Raw genomic sequence first — 19,992 nt, forward strand, 5'->3', positions numbered from 1 at the left:
CCCTCCTTGCTCACAGGGGATATCATCCTGCTCGGGTTCTCCTGCCAAATGCTGAACTTCTAATGAATTTTCACCCGGGCACAGCGGAGCCGTTCATTCTACAGGGCTTAAAGACACCCTGTTCAAACTACTGCCTGATGCAAAAACTCTAGGCGTGACTGAGGGAGAAGAGGTCACCGGTCCCACTGGAGCTCAGAAGAAATCAAGAGTTGGCTGTCTCATTCCCGCACACTTTTCCTCTCCTTTATCCCATCAAAAAATGAAAGAGAAGTAAAATATGGCAGACAAAACTCTTCAATACGCTGAGCCCTGCTCGTGCAGCCTTTCAATGTGACTCTACAGTACGACTGTTCAGCATGTCCTTCCACTATAGCGTCATTTTGGATCTCACAAGTAATTTTTAGGGATGACTATGAACCACCCACACCTCCTGGACCTCTCCACACCTTACTTTTCAATCCTGGTGGTCTAGTGGTGAAGCAGGGCAGGAGTGATCTTCCTATGCTTCTGCCCCGTGCAGAGCCATGATCAAAAATGGCTGCTTGTCGCGAGTGCTGAACTTGCAAATATGGAGGGGAGAGTGTGCTAGTATTGTATAACAGTGCCAAGGGGCTGCAAAAGAAATAGATTTCTACATGTGTCCTTGGGGCGCCTTATGGAAGTGCTCAGTTGTTCAATTTTGCTGCTTTAATCCCCTATGAATATATGTTAGAAAACAGACTTTTTAAGTTCACTTATTCAAATGCATAACTTCAGCTTCTATACATCAGTTCCATAGTAAGTGCTTCTAGTTTCTTTTCAAAGGTCTCTTTCTAGCTTCTTTCTACTCGGTAAAACACCCCAAATCTTGATCAAATAGTTTCTATGAGACTTGGTAATCTTTCCAGTACATCACTGTATCAGTCTTTTTCCTGATGACAAAATCTGGAACATGGTATATGGAGTACAAAAGATGAGGAGTGGTCAAGGGTTTGGCTGCTAAGTTTTAATGCAATAGTGTAGAGTCATTGAATTTGGGGTGCAAAGGTCCAAAAAGGCACCAGATGAGGAGGGGCTTAGGTACATATATGAACCAAATGGGGAAGAGCTTTCAGGGTGATTGATTTTTTCAGGTTGCAAAACGATGCAACAAAATAGAGGTTTACAGCCAGATGATTGCTAGTGTACATAGGAAGAGCTATCAGTAGAAAAATAAGCATATGATATTGTCTTTGTTCATATCATTGGTGATATTTCATTTAGAATACTGCTATCAATTCTGGAAGTCATTCCTCCAAAGTTGTATGAAGTAGGGTATAAATACAGTAGATCAAGAAAACATAAGAAAAGCCATATTAGATCAGACCAATGGTCTGTCTAGCCCAGTATCCTTCTTCCAACAGTGGCCAATCCAGGTAATAAATACCTGGCAGAAACCCAAATAATATCAATATTCTATGCTACCAGTCCCAGGGCAAGTAGTGGCTTCCTCCATGTCTGTCTTAATAGCAGACTATGGACTTTTCCATTAGGGAATAGGGACTTGTCCACATCTTTTAAAATCCTTTTTAGGGACTTGTTCAAATCTTTTTAAATCCTTAATAGCAATACTGCAGAAGAAAGAGAAAATGGTCAGATGTAATGGATCTTCATCTGCAGTCATATTCTTTGTTGCTGCTTTTCAGTATTGGTGAAATCTCAGCACCATCTAGTCCCCTGTTTACCACCAGGAGTTGCACATGTCATTTCCTGAATATTGTATATATTGTCTGTTTAACATTTAAACCTTAACATATAATTGTTTGTCTGTTTTAGTGCTGAAAATGATACAGAACCAGATGCTGGAACTAGTTCATATCAAGCAGCCATGGATCAAAAAACTGCTGCTGTTACAGTGGAACTGGAACAATATGAGGATGTTAAACCTACCCTGCCATTGGCCATTGCTGAACACCCTACAGACGTTTTAGAGGACAGAGAGGATCAAGAATCTATCCACACTTTGCAGAGGTCTTCACTTTCTTCACTTGACATGAGAATGACATTGTCTCCGTCTCCTATCCCAATAAGAGATGGATTTTGTATTCACCAGACAGGAGAACACTTACGACAGATGTGTGGGGGTGTTCCACAGACTTTGCAAATGTTGAAAGAAGAACATCAGATGATGATAAAAAATCAAAGAAAAATTGGACTTTATATTCAAGAAAAGAGGGATGGTTTGAAAAGGAGACAACAGCTGGAAGAGGAACTGCTGAAAGCAAAAATAAAAGTGGAAAGGTTGAAGGCAATGAAGCTACGGCGTGATTTGCCAGGATACAGTAGCCTCTAAAGATGCTTCACGGAATATGTTCTGTTTAAGTAGGCCTCAACTTGGCTAGTCCCATTGGCTCTTTCAGGGTTTGTGTGAATATGAAACCATATGCACCTGTTGCTCCTAAATTTACCAGGCTTCAAAAGCCATCTTAAATCTGATCCTAAGTGCTATAAATTCTGTTGCCATCCAAAATATTTTGCTTAAGACATTTTTCTTTTTAATACAAATTGCGCAAACTGAAAGGTTATGATAGATTGGCTTAATTCAAGTTTCATAGTTTACATTTTGTTTCCCTTACACCTAACCTGAGTAAAATGGAAACAGATGATCTGATTGCACAAGGGAAAATCCCTCAGGGCTTTTCATTTGCCTATTTAGAACTAGAACTCAGCTATTCCAAAATATAATGTTCTGTGCATTCATAATTTTTTGTAGTAATTCTTTATAAGATGATTTCACACATCTAAAAAATAAACAGGCTAAGATGCATTTTAAAAACCTTGTTTTGAATTCACATATAGTTTGGTGGTGATTATTTTAAGGAGACTTTGTGAAGATTTAGCCTTAAATGAACAGAAGGAATTGAATGCTTGCAGTTGTCAGTTATGTTACATGTACATTCTAATGCATATGTCCGTGTACTGATTTGGAGTTAGTAGACATTTCTAATGATACTAGCCTTGTGGTTTTAATCTTCTTAACAAGTATAGTAATGCTCATATATATCCTGCCCTGGAGTATATTTTGCTGTTCTAAAATGGAATGGAAGAGATGAATTTAAATGAGTTGTTCATGTTGGCTAGGAATGTTTTCAGAGCATGGCCTAATAGATTATAAGTAAAAAGTGCTTTTTTTTAACCCAACTCCTTTCCTTTCATTTCTTTTCTTGATTATTCTTTGACAGACCTGCAGCATCTCCCTATGTACTTTTATAAACCCACAAAGGAACAGGTGAAACTGTATAATATAAAATGTGCATACCATTTTTTTTTTTTTTTAATCTTAGTTGAAATATATATAGTTTAATGTGTGTAGTTCAGTAGTAATACATGAGTAGTATAATGGGTACACCTCATGTCAAAATGATTGACAGCTGTCAAAGATAAGGATCGACCAATCAGTGTTCACTTCCAGGTTAAGCCCCGTCCACTCTCCGCAAAACCCCGCTGACTCTCACCCAAACCCTGCCCACACCACACCTACTTTTCCCTTAGCCCCGCCCAGGCCCCACCCACACCACATCCCTCCCACCCATGCCCCATTCACTCTCTGCCCAAGCCCCGCCCTTCCCATAGGAATGAATGGTGGTAGCCCCGCCCATGCCCCACCCCCATAGGAATGCATGTTGGCAGCCCTGCCCATTCCCCCGTCCCCATGCCACGTCACCGGAAATGCACTTTCTGATGATGTCACCGGAAATGGAGGCGTGTTTGACCCCAGAAATACGCTTTCTGATGACATCACCGGAAATGGGAGTGCCTGCCCTACCGGAAGTGCACATTCTGATGACATAGGCAGAAATAGAGTAAATGAAGCGCTGGAAATGTGCTTTTCTGATGAGATGGAAATGCATTTTCTGATGATGTTAGAGGAAATAGATTTAATCGAAGCCCCAGGAAATGATGTGGCCAGAAAAAAGAGTGTCTGTATTTTAACAGTTTTTAGTTAAAAGACTGGTTTTAAGATCTCATAGTTAGAGCAATGCACAGGCAGATCACAAAAGAAAAGACATTTTACAAATTCTTTCCTGTTTTTTTAAAAACAGACGCCAGGTTTTAAGAGCAGTGCAGAAACAGCTTAGAAAAGGCTGTATTTTTTTTCTTTCCTAGTTTTTAACAAACACTTATCAGTAGGAATTCTGTGTTAATGGTTGTGGGGATGGGCAACACCCAGGTTGTCATAGTGATGGCTGATAAGTCCCTTGCAGCCCCTAATAAAACCAAGGGGAGAGGGTGGAGGTGTGTTTAAAGTGAACATGTCCCAGCCCCCTGGTGTTGTCATAGTGACTATGCCCTGGCTCTTTTAACAAACAGAATTTAAAAAGTTCTTATCTGTTAGCAACAGAAATAAAGGTTCTCAAACCGTCAAATAAATGACTGCTACAAAAGAGTGTCTTTATTTTTAACAGTTTTTTAGTTAAAAGACAGGTTTTAAGAGCTCATGGTTACAGCACTGTACAACCAACTCAGAAGAGAAAAAAGACATACAGCTGCTTTTTCTCTTTCCGAGTTTTTAACAGACAGTACCAAACCTGAGTTAATGGCTATGGGGATGGGCAACACCCAGGTTGTCATAGTGACGGCTGATAATCCCTTGCCGCCCCTGATAAAACCAAGGGGAGGGGGGGAGGTGTGTTTAAACCTGTCTGAACATGGCCCAGCCCCCTGGTGTTGTCACTGTGATGAATGCCTTAGATCTTTGACAATCTGAAAAAAACTGTTCCTATTGTCCTCTGTTAAAAAGGCAGAGTTTTAAGACCTTTTTTTTTTTTTTTTTTAAATTTAGAGCTAGGTTAACAGAGCAGAATGGAACAGGGTACATATAGATGAAGGAATCTTTATTGAAGCATATTTATTATCCAAATGCAGCAAGCAGCTATGAAGGCATTAACCCTCTTCTTCAAGAGGCTAAAAAGAGCGATATTACAGTCCAAAGTCAAAACGCATACATTTTACACAGACCTGCTAGAATCCATTTTAAAAGAAATAAAACAATGGTGTGAGAAATTGACAGCCAGTGGCAAAGTGATTTAGTCGACATGTCGGCCTTTGCTCGTTATAACAACGGTTACAAATACATCTTAACGGTAATAGATATCCTGTCAAAATATGCATGGGCCGTGAGTTTAAAAACAAAAAAAAAACTGGTCTGAAGTTACCAAAGCCTTTGAAACAATATTTAATTTAGGGCCTACACCTGAAAAACTTCAAAACAGACAAGTGTAAAGAAATTTTAATTAAGTCTCTGAAGATTTTATTAAAACAAAAAGATGTTCGCCATATTATGACCCATAATGATATTAAAGCAGCTCTGTGGTGGAAAGATTTAACAGGACTTTAAAATCCAAAATGTGGCACTATTTGACATCTCACAATCCCTTTACTTATCAAGACATGCTGCAGGTTATAGTGCATAGCTATAATTATAGTTTTCACAGAACGATACAGGCGAGGCCTGTAGATGTGACACCCTCAAACTCTGCAGATTTGGAAAACAATCTACAGCAGTAACATCAAGGATCTCTTAAACAAAGGAGACCATGTGAGGCTATCAAAAGTTAAAGGAAAATTTGAGAAAGGTTACGAGCAAACATGGACGGATGAGCTATTTATATAAAAGATGTTTTAAACAGGGGTCAGAGAACAACATACAAGATACAGGATTACAATAGCGATGCTTTACAAGGTTATTTTTATCCTGAAGAATTACTAAAAGTCAAGCCGCTACAGGACAGAATATACCATATCAAAAAGGTTCTAAAGGTAAAAGGAGAGGATAAGAACAAAATTTGTCTCGTGAAATCGAAGGGGTGGCCTGATAAAGCCAGGGATGTTTAAACATGAAAAAAACAACAATCTGTCTGAACATGTCCTGCCCCCTGGTGTTGTCATAGTGAAGTATGCCTTAGCTCTTTAACAAATAGCTGTTAACATCAGAAATAAAAGTTCATAAACCGTCAAACAAAATGACTGCCATGAAGGCACGTAGATTGAGTTACTTTCTTAAAGATCGTGATGTAGAAAAAGAGGATTTCCCGATGACAGAAAAACTGTACGAATCAGACAAAGAAAACATGGACCCCTTTAACACACAGGTAACTGAAAAAAGGCCTACAAAGAAGTCTTGTAACTTTCTTAAAGACTGTAATGCAGAGAAAGAGGGTTACCCACCGGCTGAAAAACCGATTGACACGATGGCAGATACCGGGGAGCATACACATGAATTAATAGGTTCTGAAATATAAGAGTTTCCAGACGCCCAAAAGCTATATGATTCAGAAACAGAAAATGAAGATGCAGGTTATGAACTACCAGAGTATAATACTTCGGATATAGACCTTTATGAAGCCGCAGCAGACGTCGAAGCGACAGACATGTTGGAAAAGCCTGGATCTTCCACGGTAAGAGAGAGAGAGAGAAAGTGAGAGAGACACACACACTTTTCATTGACAGGGGTGGGTGTTGAGTGGTTTATGAAGCTGAATGTGTGTTTTAAAAAGGAAAATTTATTTCTGGGTTTTTTTTTTTGTAGGGAAGTGGCAGCTCTTCACAATCACAGAAACCTGCGGACAAGGTGTACATGCCGATGATAAATCTATCCTGTTTGTGTTTATTCTGCTCATTTCAAAGAGAACCAGCGGTGATTGAACATAAACTAAAATTAAGACCTGAAGATACTTGTGATTATGGTTGGTGGACTAGCATACGACTTTCCAAAACACCACCAGAACATAAATCAGTTATAAAGGTAGCTGTATACTGCATTATAAATAAATGTCTGCAAGGTGTGAAGGAAGAAGATTGTGGAGCCTGCTTAATATGAGCTGGGAGGCAAAAACATCACGATTGCTTGATGTGGATGCAAAAGGATATACAACAGAAACTCAGGAAAACTTGTGACATGCTGTGCCTGGAATGTGTGGTAAATGTAGTCACTTTTGTAGGCTATAAAATGAAAATACTGATGCTTTGTAATTAAAGCATTAATATACTCATTGATTTAATCAGAGATATTAAGATCTCTATAAATGGGCCACGACTATTCAATAGATTAGTCAATTTCATGAGAGATGGTGAATATGTAGAGATTGTAAGTGATTTAATCTGTGCCACCGATTATAAATCATTCTTCAAAAGAAATGCTTTTTAAAACATGTTTTTCTTGGGATTGATGGAAATATAGTATGTAACTGCTTGTTTTGTTTGTATAAAAGTTTAAAACATTTATTGATGTAAAATAAAGATTTTTTTAAAAAAATTACAAATGTGTGGTGTGTTTTAGGAATGGTTAGCCATGTGAATTAACAACCCAAACTAAAACAATAGAAGATGTGATGAAAAGGAAATTATAACATCAAAACAATTACAAGAGACTTTAGTTAAAGACAATATTAACTTAAGGAAGAAGATTGAAATGCTTGAGAACAATTCACGTAGTAACAATTTGAGGTTAATTAATTTTCCAAGACTTGATTTGGTAACACCTAGAGACATGCTTAAGAGATATCTAGTGGAAATTTTGGAGATACCTGAAGAATCATTACCACCTTTCTCACGGGTTTATTATTTGCCTGATAAAGAACAAAATCAACAACAAAAAGTAAAATCTTCAGACCAAGAACCCTTAAATATCTCACAAATTTTAGAGACATCTGAGAAGGACTTAGCATTATCAGCCACTATGATTATTACCTTAGCCTTGCCAATTGATAAAACATGGTTGTTAAAACTTTACTTTAAAAATAGACAAAAAAGTTTTCTTGGTCACAAAATACAAATGTTTCCAGACTTGGCATGGGAGACGCAAAGGTGACGCCGTGAATTTCTTCTTCTGAAACCTGGGGTTTTATCTTTGGGGGCGACTTTTTATTTGAGACATCCGTGTAAATGCATTGTGTGTTACCGTACTCTTAAATATGTATTTTTTGACCCATCCCAATTGACAAACTTTGTGGCAATGTCTTGTCTGAATGTAAATAATCTTTGAGCCCTATAACTTGATTATTGATGACCTCATTTCACTGCTATAGCTCTCGGTTTCTTATGTATTATCATTATTTTTCTTTATTATTTCCCCATTTTTATTTGATTCTTGTATCCTAAGTTGAGGACTTGAGCATAAATAGTAAATTTGTTTAAGTTATGAGTTATATGTGCATTGTATTTGATACCTATTCTATTATTGCTTTCTGTACAAGTGTAATACTTGAAATTTAAATTGAAAAATCAATAAAAGATTAAAGCAAAACTACAAAAAAAAACAACCAAAAAACAATAGAAGATGTGACAGGTTATACGGAACTAGGTTCTAGGCATGTCGGAGTCATTTTGATATCTAAAATGACTAAACATGGCAAACGATATGTATCTGTAGCAGAGGCCATAGACATACAATAAAACCTTTGTGAATGGATAACTTCTGTAGAGAGTTGTAAGTGTATAAAAATACACTGTGACAAGACCAGCAAGCATTCTGGTTTTTGTGGATGTTACACCGGACCCCAGATATATCAGCCGCTAACATGATTAGAAAAGGGGATATCATTTTTTTTTTCTTCTTTCTCTGTATCTATCATTGCATTTAAAAACAGGAGTGGGAATCTGATGGTAGAAATAAACTATTTCTTACCAGAAAAAAGACAAAAGAGATTGTTAAAAAGTAAGTAACAGTTGATTTATCTGGCACATATGTTTGTTTGGTTTAAAAAAAAAAACAACAACCCAGCATCTACAAAACATTTCTTTTTACATTATGATTAGACCAAGAAACGGCTGGAGAACCGACACCTTCTACATCAATAAGTTCTAACCAACAATCGATTCCTTACCGGAAGCCAAAAGATAAATGAAATAGTAGATATCCTAGTTTTGTAAGGAGACTAGTGTTAAAAGAAAAATTTCTATACTTTTATAATGGTTGATCAAGAAAATGTTAAGCACAGTCAGAACCCCGAAGAAAATGTGTATTAACGGTTATGCTATGTTATAAATTGTAGATCGGGAAAATGTTAGAAAGTCGCAAGCAGATACCGTGAACCCGACAGAAAAGTCTAACAGGAAAAAGATCACATAGTGAAAGCTTCTTAGACAGTGAACCAGAGCCCAAAGGTGCTTACTGGAAACCAAAAGATAAACGAAATAGTAAGCATTCTGTTTTTGTAAGGAGACTAGTGTAAAAAGAAAATGTCATTACTTTTATAATGATTGATCAAGAAAATGTTAGACAGTCATATCCCCAAAGCTTTCACCGTTGCCTTTTCAACCTGTTTGGCCACCTTAAAATCATCACATATTAACACACCCAAGTCCCACTCCTCTTTTGTGCACAAAAACCTGCCCCAGACCCACAACTCAGTTCCCCATAGCTAGACCCCTGGTAGGTTTAAAATTTGATTTTTATTTTTTTTTAGTTAGAGAAGTGCTCAAGTGTAGACTCAAATATAAACTGAGATCCCCATTTTTGGGCCATTTTTTTGGCCCCCAAATCTCAGTTTATATTCGAGTATATATGGTATTTATCCAACTCCCAGTCTCTCCCTCCCGTGTACTCGTCCAATCTCGGTCTTTCTCCCAACTCCCAACAGCTACCCCTTACCCCTAAAAAGTTAACCACTTCTTACTTTCCTTAGCTTTTAACTTCTAGTCTCCATCTCCCTGACATTTCCTCTGCCAGTCATTCCTCACCCCTTGCCTACCTCCCTGTACTACCACCTCTCTGTTTCCTAGGTATTCAGTCTGCCAGTTATTCCTCACCCCCTGCTCACTGACAGTCACTCAGCAAGTTACTCGGAACTTGATCCACCCTGCAGGGACTCCCTCAACCAGTCACTGCAAACCTCTCCTCCCAGGAATTTATACAACAGATGTAAAAAGAGAGAAAAAGAAGTCTTCATGTACTGTACTTTGCATCTATTACATCTCTAGTTAGCATTAAGCTGCGCAGTGCAGAAACTCCAGTACAAGTTTCATGTCTTAAATCTAGCAAGAGTTACACTGGTTATTCCTGCACCTCACTGCTTTAAGCTAATTAGAGCTGTGAGGGTGGAAATGTATACACTTTCTTTTGACAGCAATACCATGAAATCTGGGTGCCAGGATGCAATTTCAGCTGCCCATGGTTTCAAGTTTATTTAAAAATTTTATATACCAACCAATCGGCCTTCTAGGCTGTGAACATTGTCTTTAAAACATATATGAAATAACAATACATCATTTAAAACTATAATCATTATTAAAAACATTTAGAAACAAAACAAACAGAAACAAAAAAGGGGGAAAGGGTAGAACTACAATTTATCAAGTAAAAAGAGAGAACATATAGGGAATAAACAAAAGGGAGGGTGTCTAAAAGTAGGCATTTAGGTCTCAAAATCATCAAGAAAAAGAAATGTTTTTAATTTTGTCTTAAAATAGTGAAGAGTTGATTCTTCCCGTAAGTGGACTGGAATATTATTCCAAAGAGATGGAGCGCTGACAGAGAAAATAGTAGACCTCATTATGTTGATAAACTTCAGAGACGGGACAGATACAAGATTTTTAGAAGAAGATCTTAAAGTCTTAGAGGGACTATAGGGAATAAGATAATAAATTCAGGTTGACTATTTTGTCTAGTTTAAAGGTTAGTAAAATAATTTTGTATGTGATTCTATGTTCCACCGGCAACCAATGAGCTTTATAAAGGAGGGGAGTAACATGTTGAGCCCTGATGTAAATATCTAGTTTTGGGAAAGTTACGCTTATCTATATTTGACAAGATTTATTTTTTTTCCAAAATTTCATTTAAAGATAATTTCCTAAAATGAAAGTATACCATATACATAAACTCCTGGATTCAGTAGTTCTGAATAATTCATAAAATACACGTTACTCTGTCTTATGCAAATTAACAAATATTATGACATTTCATGGCATTTTCTCTTTATAGATTTACTTCCATTTTCAAATGTAAAAATAAACTTATTTTTTAGGTTAGCATATGAAAAGAATACACTTTAGCTAACCTCTATCTGCAGATTTTTAAAGGTGTATAAGAAAACCAATGCAGAAAACTATTTGCTTACATCAGGCAACCTAATGAGGCAGAAGGCAATTAAAGAGAGAAGCAAACTATTTGTTCCATGCTTTTAAGTATTGTAGCTTGTTCATCTAGCCATGGTGACTTTCCAAATTATAAGAATGTAAGAATTGCCATTCTGGGTCAGAGCAAAAATCAATCAAGCCCAGTGGCCAATCTAGCTCACAAGTAGGTGGCAGGATTGCAAAAATGTAGTTGCATTCCTTGTTACTATCTCCAGAAATAAGCAGTGATTTTCTAAGGCTACCTTAACAGTTTATGCTCTTTTCCTCCAGAAACCTGCCCAACCCTTTCTTAAGCCAAGCTATGCTAACAGCTTTTACCACATACTCCAGCAATTATGATATACCTTTCTTATCTGAAATTCAGTACTTCAGTGCGATACTTGGTTTCACAACTTTAATATGAAGTTGTAAATATAGAGGGATATTTTTGATAGGACGTCTATCTCTGACCTTGGACATTTCCTACAAAACGTCCAAAATTGGACTTCCAGAAGGCTCATTTTTGAAAATGCTGGTTGTCCAATTTTTTTTGTTGTTGAAAATTGTCCAGTTGGACATCTTGGTTACCAGAACGTCCAACTAAACTAAACTAAAACTTAGCTTTATATACTAGGTCATCAACCAGAGGAAGCTCGACTCAGTTAACAATAATTAAAAACAATGCTAAAATTGCAAGGAGATTAATTTTCAAAATGTTTAGTAAATAAAATTTTTTTTAATGATTTTCAAATAGTTGAACATTAAAAAATGATTTAAACCCTGGACGTGTATGATCAAAGGGCAAAATCAACAATCACTCCTTACAGAATTCTGTCAATGGCTCCCAAACATCCATAAATTTTTTATAATGTCCCTGTTGTATGGCCATCCCACCCAGGTTGGGTGGGTGGGGAGATACTTTTAATTAGAGTGCAATTGTTGGATATGTACAAAGGGGGATGATATATATATTTGTCATAAATATTATTTGATAGAATTTAAGTGATGTTAAAGTGTAAAATGTCTGTAGAATATGTTGCACTTATTTTTGGCTTTAAAATGAATAAAGATATAAAAAAAAAAGATTTAAAAATTAGAGCAAGTCCACCACCCCTTTTATTATTTCTAAAAGATAGTAGACCTCTGAAGCCCTGGGACCAAATATTTTGGGTAAATGTGTCGTCCTGAGAAATCCAGGATTCAGAGATACACATTAAACCTGGGTCTAAGTCAGTTAACAGTCTTTGATGATCTGCCATTTGTTACAAACAGACCTGGCATTACAATAAAGGGCTGGAACCGGAGTAAGAGAGTCTAGAAAAACTTTTGAATCATTTTTATCTGGCAGAGTAGATTTCAGAGTTATTAAATTTCTAAGGGAAGTCAATTTCTTATAAAACACTGAATATTCTTTAATAGGCTTAACCTCGAATATCCAATACTATCTAGATCCCCACAAATCTGTTATTCTTTTTTCGTTAGATATTTCGGCTGCCTTTGATACCATAGACCACGATTTGCTTTTAAACAGACTCGAGGAAAAAGGAATAAACGAGAGAGTCTTAGAGTGGTTTAACTCATATCTTACAAATCAAACTTCCTCTGTTAGATTTAATAACGAAGATTCCATTTCCTATACTTCAACGTTCGGAATCCCACAAGGATCCATCTTGTCTCCTTTATTATTTAACATCTTCCTTTCTCCATTATTAGAGATCTGTCAGGCTATAGGCTTTACTCCATTTTCATACGCAGATGATATCCAACTTATACATCCCTTGGATCCGGAAAATGACACAGAAATTTCCTCTATAAACCAAAAACTAGAACAAATACAAAACTGGCTTGACACAAATAAATTAGCTTTAAACATTAATAAGACTAAATCCATCCTATTCAACTGGAAGAAAGATATATCACTCTCAAAACCATTTTATCTCAATAACATTTCGATCAATTTGGTATCTTCAGTTAAAATTCTTGGTGTACTTATAGACGATAAACTTTCCTATCATGAACATATCTCTCTCACTGTTAGTAATTGTTTCTTCAAATTACGTCAGATTAGGTCAATTTCTAAATTTCTCAATCCTTGTTCATTAAAGATATTAATCCATTCCTTTATAATATCAAAAATTGATTATTGTAATGCCCTATTTATAAATATCACACAAAAAGAAAAAAGGAGATTATTGGCTAGATAATTCAGAATACGGCCATAAAATTAATTTATAATGCAAAAAAATTTGACCATGTATCTCCTCTACTAATAGATGCTCATTGGTTACCAATCGGTCATAGAATTCTGTTTAAAATAATGCTTCTCATTTTTAAGACCTTAGCAACCCATGAACCGCAATTCATCTCTAGATCACTGATCCCATATAAAACTCAACGCTCTTTGCGCTCATCAGATCAAAATTTACTCTCTGTACCTTCCTTAAAAATCATAGGGACCAGAAGATCAGACATGTTCACTGTTGCAGGACTACAATGGTGGAATACCCTTCCTCAGTACATTCGAACAGAACATGATATTATAACATTTAAAAAACTTTTAAAAACTTATTTATTTAAAGATGCCTATAACTCTTGAAATTTTTTACTTGTTTTAATTATTCTAAACTGATTGTGCTTTGGTATTGTGTACCCTTTCCTTTTGTTTTTTCCTTTTTTCTTACCATACCCAAACATTGTAACTTTAATGCCAATCCTTACCCCTCATGTTAGTATTAATTGATATTTATTATTACTATGTTAAGTTTCTTTCTTTACTTTATTTAGATTATGTACATCGCCTAGTAATTGTAATAGGCGATTCATCAAAAGATTAAATAAACTTGAAACTTGAAACTTGAAAACTGTTTTCTGTTGCCCGAGATAACAGGAATTTTCTGACCCAAACAGGAGCAATCTGCTAAGATTGATTCAATGGAATCGAAAGGTGATAAACCTACTGAGTGTATGTTACCAGCATTCCAATAGAATAGGAATGCAACAAACCAAAATATAAAATCCATATTACAACAGATAAGTAAAAAACAATAATATCAAGTAAAAAGAATCAACTTAGAGAGCATTGAGCAATAAAACTGACAAAATATCATAAAACTAATCAGATTAAAAGCTGACAAAATATAAAGCTAATCAGATTAAAAAGCTCAAGAATTAAGATTGGCAGAATAGGATAAATATGCCAACAGATGATATCAACAGTAAAAAAAACTTATTTGGCTAGAAAAGTCATAAACTCAGTTCATATCAGGCTGGGAAAGTCATAAGCTCAATTCTTAGAAAGAACAATCCTACCAGAATAAAATATAATCAGGAGTCAAAGTCACTGACAGAAAACCTTGGGGAGGCCACTAAGGTGATGATAGGTCTCTTTGCTGTACTTTGAAGCAGGCCCAAAGCTGACAAATCATCCGGACTTCAGAGTGTTAGATAATAAAAGGAACAGCCAAGACTCAAGCCCAACCAGTTTAGTAGAACAAATGAGGCGGTAGAAGTAGAGTGAAAACAATTTTTCAATTTCGAAATGAGAATATTGGTAGAAAAATCTTACCAAAAAGGCAGTGAGTCCGAAGGAAACGTTGGTCACCACCCTAAAGTGCGTGCCTTTGACATGTGCCTTAGACAGTGCGCTGTTAGGCTCTTTTCTTTAAGTTGGCAGCGTCTGGCAACAAGTTAGAGAGGGCGGAGCAAACTCGTATGCCCAGGCAGAGGCTGTCAGCTGATGGAAGAAGAGAAGAGCTTCCCGCTCTGCTCTTTAAGTCTGCAGTGTCTAGCAACGAGGTAAGGAGGGTGGAGCAAGCTCGCACGCCTAGGCAGAGGACGTCCAACCTCAAAATATCTAACTTTATTCCCCATTTTCGACCACAATACCATACAAGTTAAAAACATCCAAATGAAGCCCATTTGGGCATGGGAGGGGCCAGCTTTCTAATGGACTGGCTACATAGACATGCCAACAGAACATTAGAAGGCACTGCTGTGAATGTCACATAAACAGTGTCAGAAGTACATCTCACCAAAACCCCCTTATAATTTATGGTGAAGCCTCCAAAACTCCCCCCAAACCTATTATACCCACTTGTTCACCACCCCAATAGCCTTTATGGCTACAGGTGGCACCTACTGTATATGGCAATATTGTAGGGTTTTAGTGGGCTCACACTTTCCACATAAATGTGGTTAGAGTGGCTTATGGACCTGGCTTCTCGTCTCTATGGTTCACTAGCCCTGACTACTTAAAACACTTGTGAGATGCTCTACTAGGCTTTTTCATATCAAGTGCTGCTGTTCTAGAGCCAGGTATGTACTGGCAGACTCGTGAGAACTGGTAGAAGCCATTTAGGGAGCGGTTCAGGGCTGGGCAGGAGTGCAAAAAGCTCAAGGCTGCCATTCAGGGAGGGGTTCAACATGGGGCAGGAGCGCGTAAAGCTTGCTCCTGCCCGGTACACCACTGGATCACTAGGGATTCAAAAAAGTGCGGGAGGGAGGTAAAAAAATTGTCAGAGTTGGCTGGGACAGGAGACAGGAGGGATCCCTCATATGGCAGGCTGGTGGGAGGCCTGCAACAAGTCCAGGAGTGGGTGGGTGGGCGCTGACCCGAATATAAGATGAGATACCCATTTTTGGGCCTTTTGTTTGGCCTAAAATTCTCATCTTATATTTGAGTTTATACTGTACATGCTAGGGAGAAACTAATAACACACAAGCTGTAGTGAATCTACATGCTACAGGAACAATAATGAGCTATAGGAACTGTACACATGTGTTAGAGAATTGAGATTATTTTTTTATTTTCATTATGGCATACATGCTATATAGGGTGAGAACCCCTATGCTTTAATTAGACTAAGAGAATATAAACTATATAGAGTCTCTGAATGGTATCTGCATGGCTGGATAGATGAGAGCATAGTGTTGGCTGGCAGATTCAGGTGTCCTGAGTTACGGTGCGCCAGTTCCTGACCAGTTAAAGTTTGAGACCAGAAGCATGTTGGTTCGTGAACAGTGGTGTCTTTACTGCCCTCCGGACGGACAGTAAGTTGTCAATTTCCCTGATTGCAGGAGGGAGTTGGTTCCATAGTTTAGGCATGCTGTATGAGTATGATCGCTTCCAGGCTGTTTCCAGGTGGAGGCAGTTTGCTGGAGGGTTGGACAGCCTGAGTTCAAGTTGCTTACTCTTCACTGGAAAAGGTTTGTTTGCATATTAATATGTCTATATCATCTCACTCCTATCCCTCCTTTCTTCTAGGGTATATATATTCAGGTCCTCAAGTCTCTTCTCGTAAGTCTTTTGGCACAAGCCCCATATTATTTTTGTTGCTATTTCTCTAAACCACTTCGTCTTTTTATGTGTCCAAAACTGAGCACAGTATCAAATGGATACCAACAATTCGTACAGGGGCAGCAACACTTCTTTTCTTCTGCTGGTTATAGCTCTCTCTTATCAGCCTAGCATCCTTCTGGCTACAGTCACCTCCTTGTCAAATTGTTTTGCTGCATTACAATCTTTGGACACAATTCCCCCCTCCCCCCTCTCTACCCAAGGGGGTTTCTCCATTCTTGTATATCTTGTGTGGATTTCGGCAACCCAAGTTCATCACTCTGCACTTCTCATAAATATTTACTGCCTAAATCTTAGAGCAGTGGTCTTTGTTAATTTTTAAGCAGTGGCAGATTTGGGTCCAAAAAGTCTGAAGGAGAGCCGACAAATATCTTCCTACTTGGGATCATGATGCCAATCGTGCTTTTCGACATTCATTCCTACAAGAGCACTGGCTTTGATCACACAATGAACCCAATGCAAATACAGGACCACAAACTAAAAGTCCTAATATACACAACTGAAATCCATGATGCCAAACTCTGCATGCAGTACACCACCAGAGAAATGAAGAGCAATGTATTTCTTCCTGAACAGTGCAAAATATAGACAGCAGATATAAATTCTCAAAACTGACATATTTCAGTCACGGAATAAAATCATTTTTCCTACCTTTGTTGTCTGATGATTTTATTTTTCTAGTCATCTTTTCCCAGGCTCTGGCTGCACTTCCTTCTGTCTATGCTCTTAATTGTTTCCAGGACTTTCTTATCCATTTGCTGTTTTTCTCTCCACTTTCTGCTCTATGTCCATCTTTGACATTAATTTTTAACATTCAACTTTCTTCCATTTTTCTGCTTCCTTCTCAATCTGTGTATTATTTCTTGTCTTCCCCGCCTCTCCATCCATGTGCACCATCTCCTCCCTCCCTCTGCCCTCTTCAGGCTGCAGGCAGCATAAATGAAGTAAACACACTGCCTTCAGCAGTCCCAGAAGCTGTAGCAGAGGGAAAGCTTCTGGGGCTGCCAAAGGCAGCGTGTTTATTTCATCCACACTGCCCACGACCTAAGGAGTGCAGGACTGCAGCGCTAGAAGCACAAAGTGCCGAACCCTGACGGGATGATATTCAGACTCTGCAGGCTGCCACAGAGGTCTTAGATACTAAGATAAAAAGATAAGTTTTAATGTTTAAAGTCATTAGCTTTTATAAGTAGAGCACAGAGCACTTTAAAGTTTAAGTGAAAAATGAAAATAATGGAGCTAGTGAGGAAGCCATGGCCACAGGCATGTTTGTAGCCATAGAAAACACTTGGCTAACAATTGCATATCTGAAACCCTTGAAAAAATGAACAAAGGACTAAGATTTATTTAGGATACTGAATGTTTACAAGAGAGAGAGATTTTTTTTGGCACCCAAATTTGGGTCCCATTTACTGAATCTACTACTACTAATTATTTCTATAATGCTATCAGACATACACAGTGCTGTACAGAGTCATGAAGGAGACAGTCCCTACAATCTAAACAGATAAGAATCTAGTCCGTTACACCTATTCTTTAACAACTTCACTGATTGCCGGTTATATATAGATTGTGAAAAAGACAGACTGACTCTATAAATTAACACAACCCAGGAGAAGGACCCGCTGTACAAAAATTTAGCTCAGAGAAATAAAACTCTGAAGAGGGAGAGGTAACCCCCTCTTGGGGAAAGAGTTTATCTTCCAATCATTGCTTCATAAATGTTAAAAGCAAGTCCAACTCAAGGGTGTAAATTGTTGTAACTGTATAAGTCTCTTAATATGCTGCTGTGTGCTTTCAAAACTATCAAAACAGATAAACTTCTTGCATTCATGTTAGCACTGGACACTTTACATTCATTTGGTTGATAATCAAAGGTACTTATCAGGGTCCCGACGCGGCCCCGTTTCAGTGTCTGCATCAGGAGACCCCGTCTGATTAATTGACTACTGCTGAAGAGTAACAACCATAAGAATTTCAAAAAAAAGTCGTTCAAGAAATGAAAAATCTCTGTGCAACACGGAGATTTTTCATTTCTTGAACGACTTTTTTTGAAATTCTTATGGTTGTTACTCTTCAGCAGTAGTCAATTAATCAGACGGGGTCTCCTGAAGCAGACACTGAAACGGGGCCGGGACCCTGATAAGTACCTTTGATTATCAACCAAATGAATGTAAAGTGTCCAGTGCTAACCTGAATGCAAGAAGTTTATCTGTTTTGATAGTTTTGAAAGCACACAGCAGCATATTAAGAGACTTATACAGTTACAACAATTGACAGCGGGTCCTTCTCCTGGGTTGTGTTAATTTATAGAGTCAGTCTGTCTTTTTCACAGTCTAGTGCTTTTTCTGACTCCTAGTTACCTTGTCCCTGCTAAAGTGGAAACATGGTTATATATAGATAGCAGTTTAAATTGTTACTGAATTTATTCAGGATTTTAAGATAGGATGAACTTAAATGTTTAAGAAATATCTTAATCTTTTATGCACTCAGACTTGTAAATTGAGTGTTTATTTACAGAATAGTGGTTAGGTGTAATTTAACCCCCCCCCCTTTTACTAAACCGCAATAGTGGTTATTAGCACAGGGAGCCACACTGAATGCTCTGCACTGCTCCTGACACTCATAGAATTCCTATAGGCATCGGAAGCAGCATGGAGCATTCAGCGCGGCTCCCTGTGCTAATAACCGCTATCACAGTTTGGTAAAAGGGGGGGGGGTTAAGTTGTTAAATATGCATGTAAATGCCAGCATCCTAAACATTTACACTCATCAATGCCTATATTATATAGAATTACTGCCAAAGTTATCAAAATAGAAGGCAAATTTCTCAAATATTAGAAAAAAATATATATGAATTAAAAATAATTTGGCTCTGCAAAAAATGACAGGTTTGGTTTGGGTTATTTTTTCATAAATATCCCAGAAACATCTGGCTTTTGTAATCCGTATTATGTGTAAGCTATACAGAATATTTTATTTTAGTAATGACATTTGGCAATCTGCTGCATCATTACAAGTTTTTGTTTTGTTTTGGTTGCAGTGAATGGACCTGTAACAGGGGATAAGGAAAAGCAGGAAGAATCTGAGCTCCTTACAAAATACTTCAGTGTTGTATGGTGTAAGGCTTCAAAGAAAAAACACAAGAAATGGGAAGGTGATGCTATTCTTATTGTAAAAGGAAGATCGGTTATACTAAAGGATTTGGAAGGCAAAGACATAGGGAGAGGTAATGCAGAATTCCAAATATGACTATGTAATGTTCTGATCTACTAAGGACATCTTGTTTGCTAGTAAGTCTCTAATGCAACTGACTAATAATAAGCTATTGTGCTAATTATCTGAAATGGTTTACTTATATTATCAAATGCATTTTTATGCTGATGTAGGCTACAACCCATTCCCAGTTTATTTTAATCTTTGTGGTATCTAATTTTAGTAGACTGTCAGCCTTCGTTATATGACAGAAATACCAAGAATTGTTTTGGGGCACTTGTATGTATCCCACAGTTTCTTCTTGTTGCAAGTATATAATGTCAAAATATTACTTCCCTTAATTTTTT

At 37.5% G+C, this 19,992-nt stretch overlaps 2 protein-coding genes across 3 annotated transcripts in view; both read left to right on the top strand.

Annotated features, from left to right (window-relative positions):
- Positions 1–3,159, top strand: part of FSBP (fibrinogen silencer binding protein) — a 44,809-nt gene extending 41,650 nt beyond the window's left edge. Inside the window, exon 3 of the mRNA XM_033933708.1 lies at positions 1,795–3,159. Coding sequence (XP_033789599.1) covers positions 1,795–2,311 — 517 coding nt within the window. The 3' untranslated portion in view covers positions 2,312–3,159. The remainder of the gene's footprint in view (positions 1–1,794) is intronic.
- Positions 1–19,992, top strand: part of RAD54B (RAD54 homolog B) — a 184,633-nt gene that overhangs the window by 83,822 nt on the left and 80,819 nt on the right. For both annotated transcript variants that reach the window (XM_033933705.1, XM_033933706.1), the window contains one exon: positions 19,473–19,658. In XM_033933705.1, the coding sequence (XP_033789596.1) occupies positions 19,473–19,658 (186 nt within the window). The remainder of the gene's footprint in view (positions 1–19,472; positions 19,659–19,992) is intronic.

This window comes from Geotrypetes seraphini, chromosome 2 (genome assembly GCF_902459505.1).
Source record: "Geotrypetes seraphini chromosome 2, aGeoSer1.1, whole genome shotgun sequence".
Taxonomy (NCBI): domain Eukaryota; kingdom Metazoa; phylum Chordata; class Amphibia; order Gymnophiona; family Dermophiidae; genus Geotrypetes; species Geotrypetes seraphini.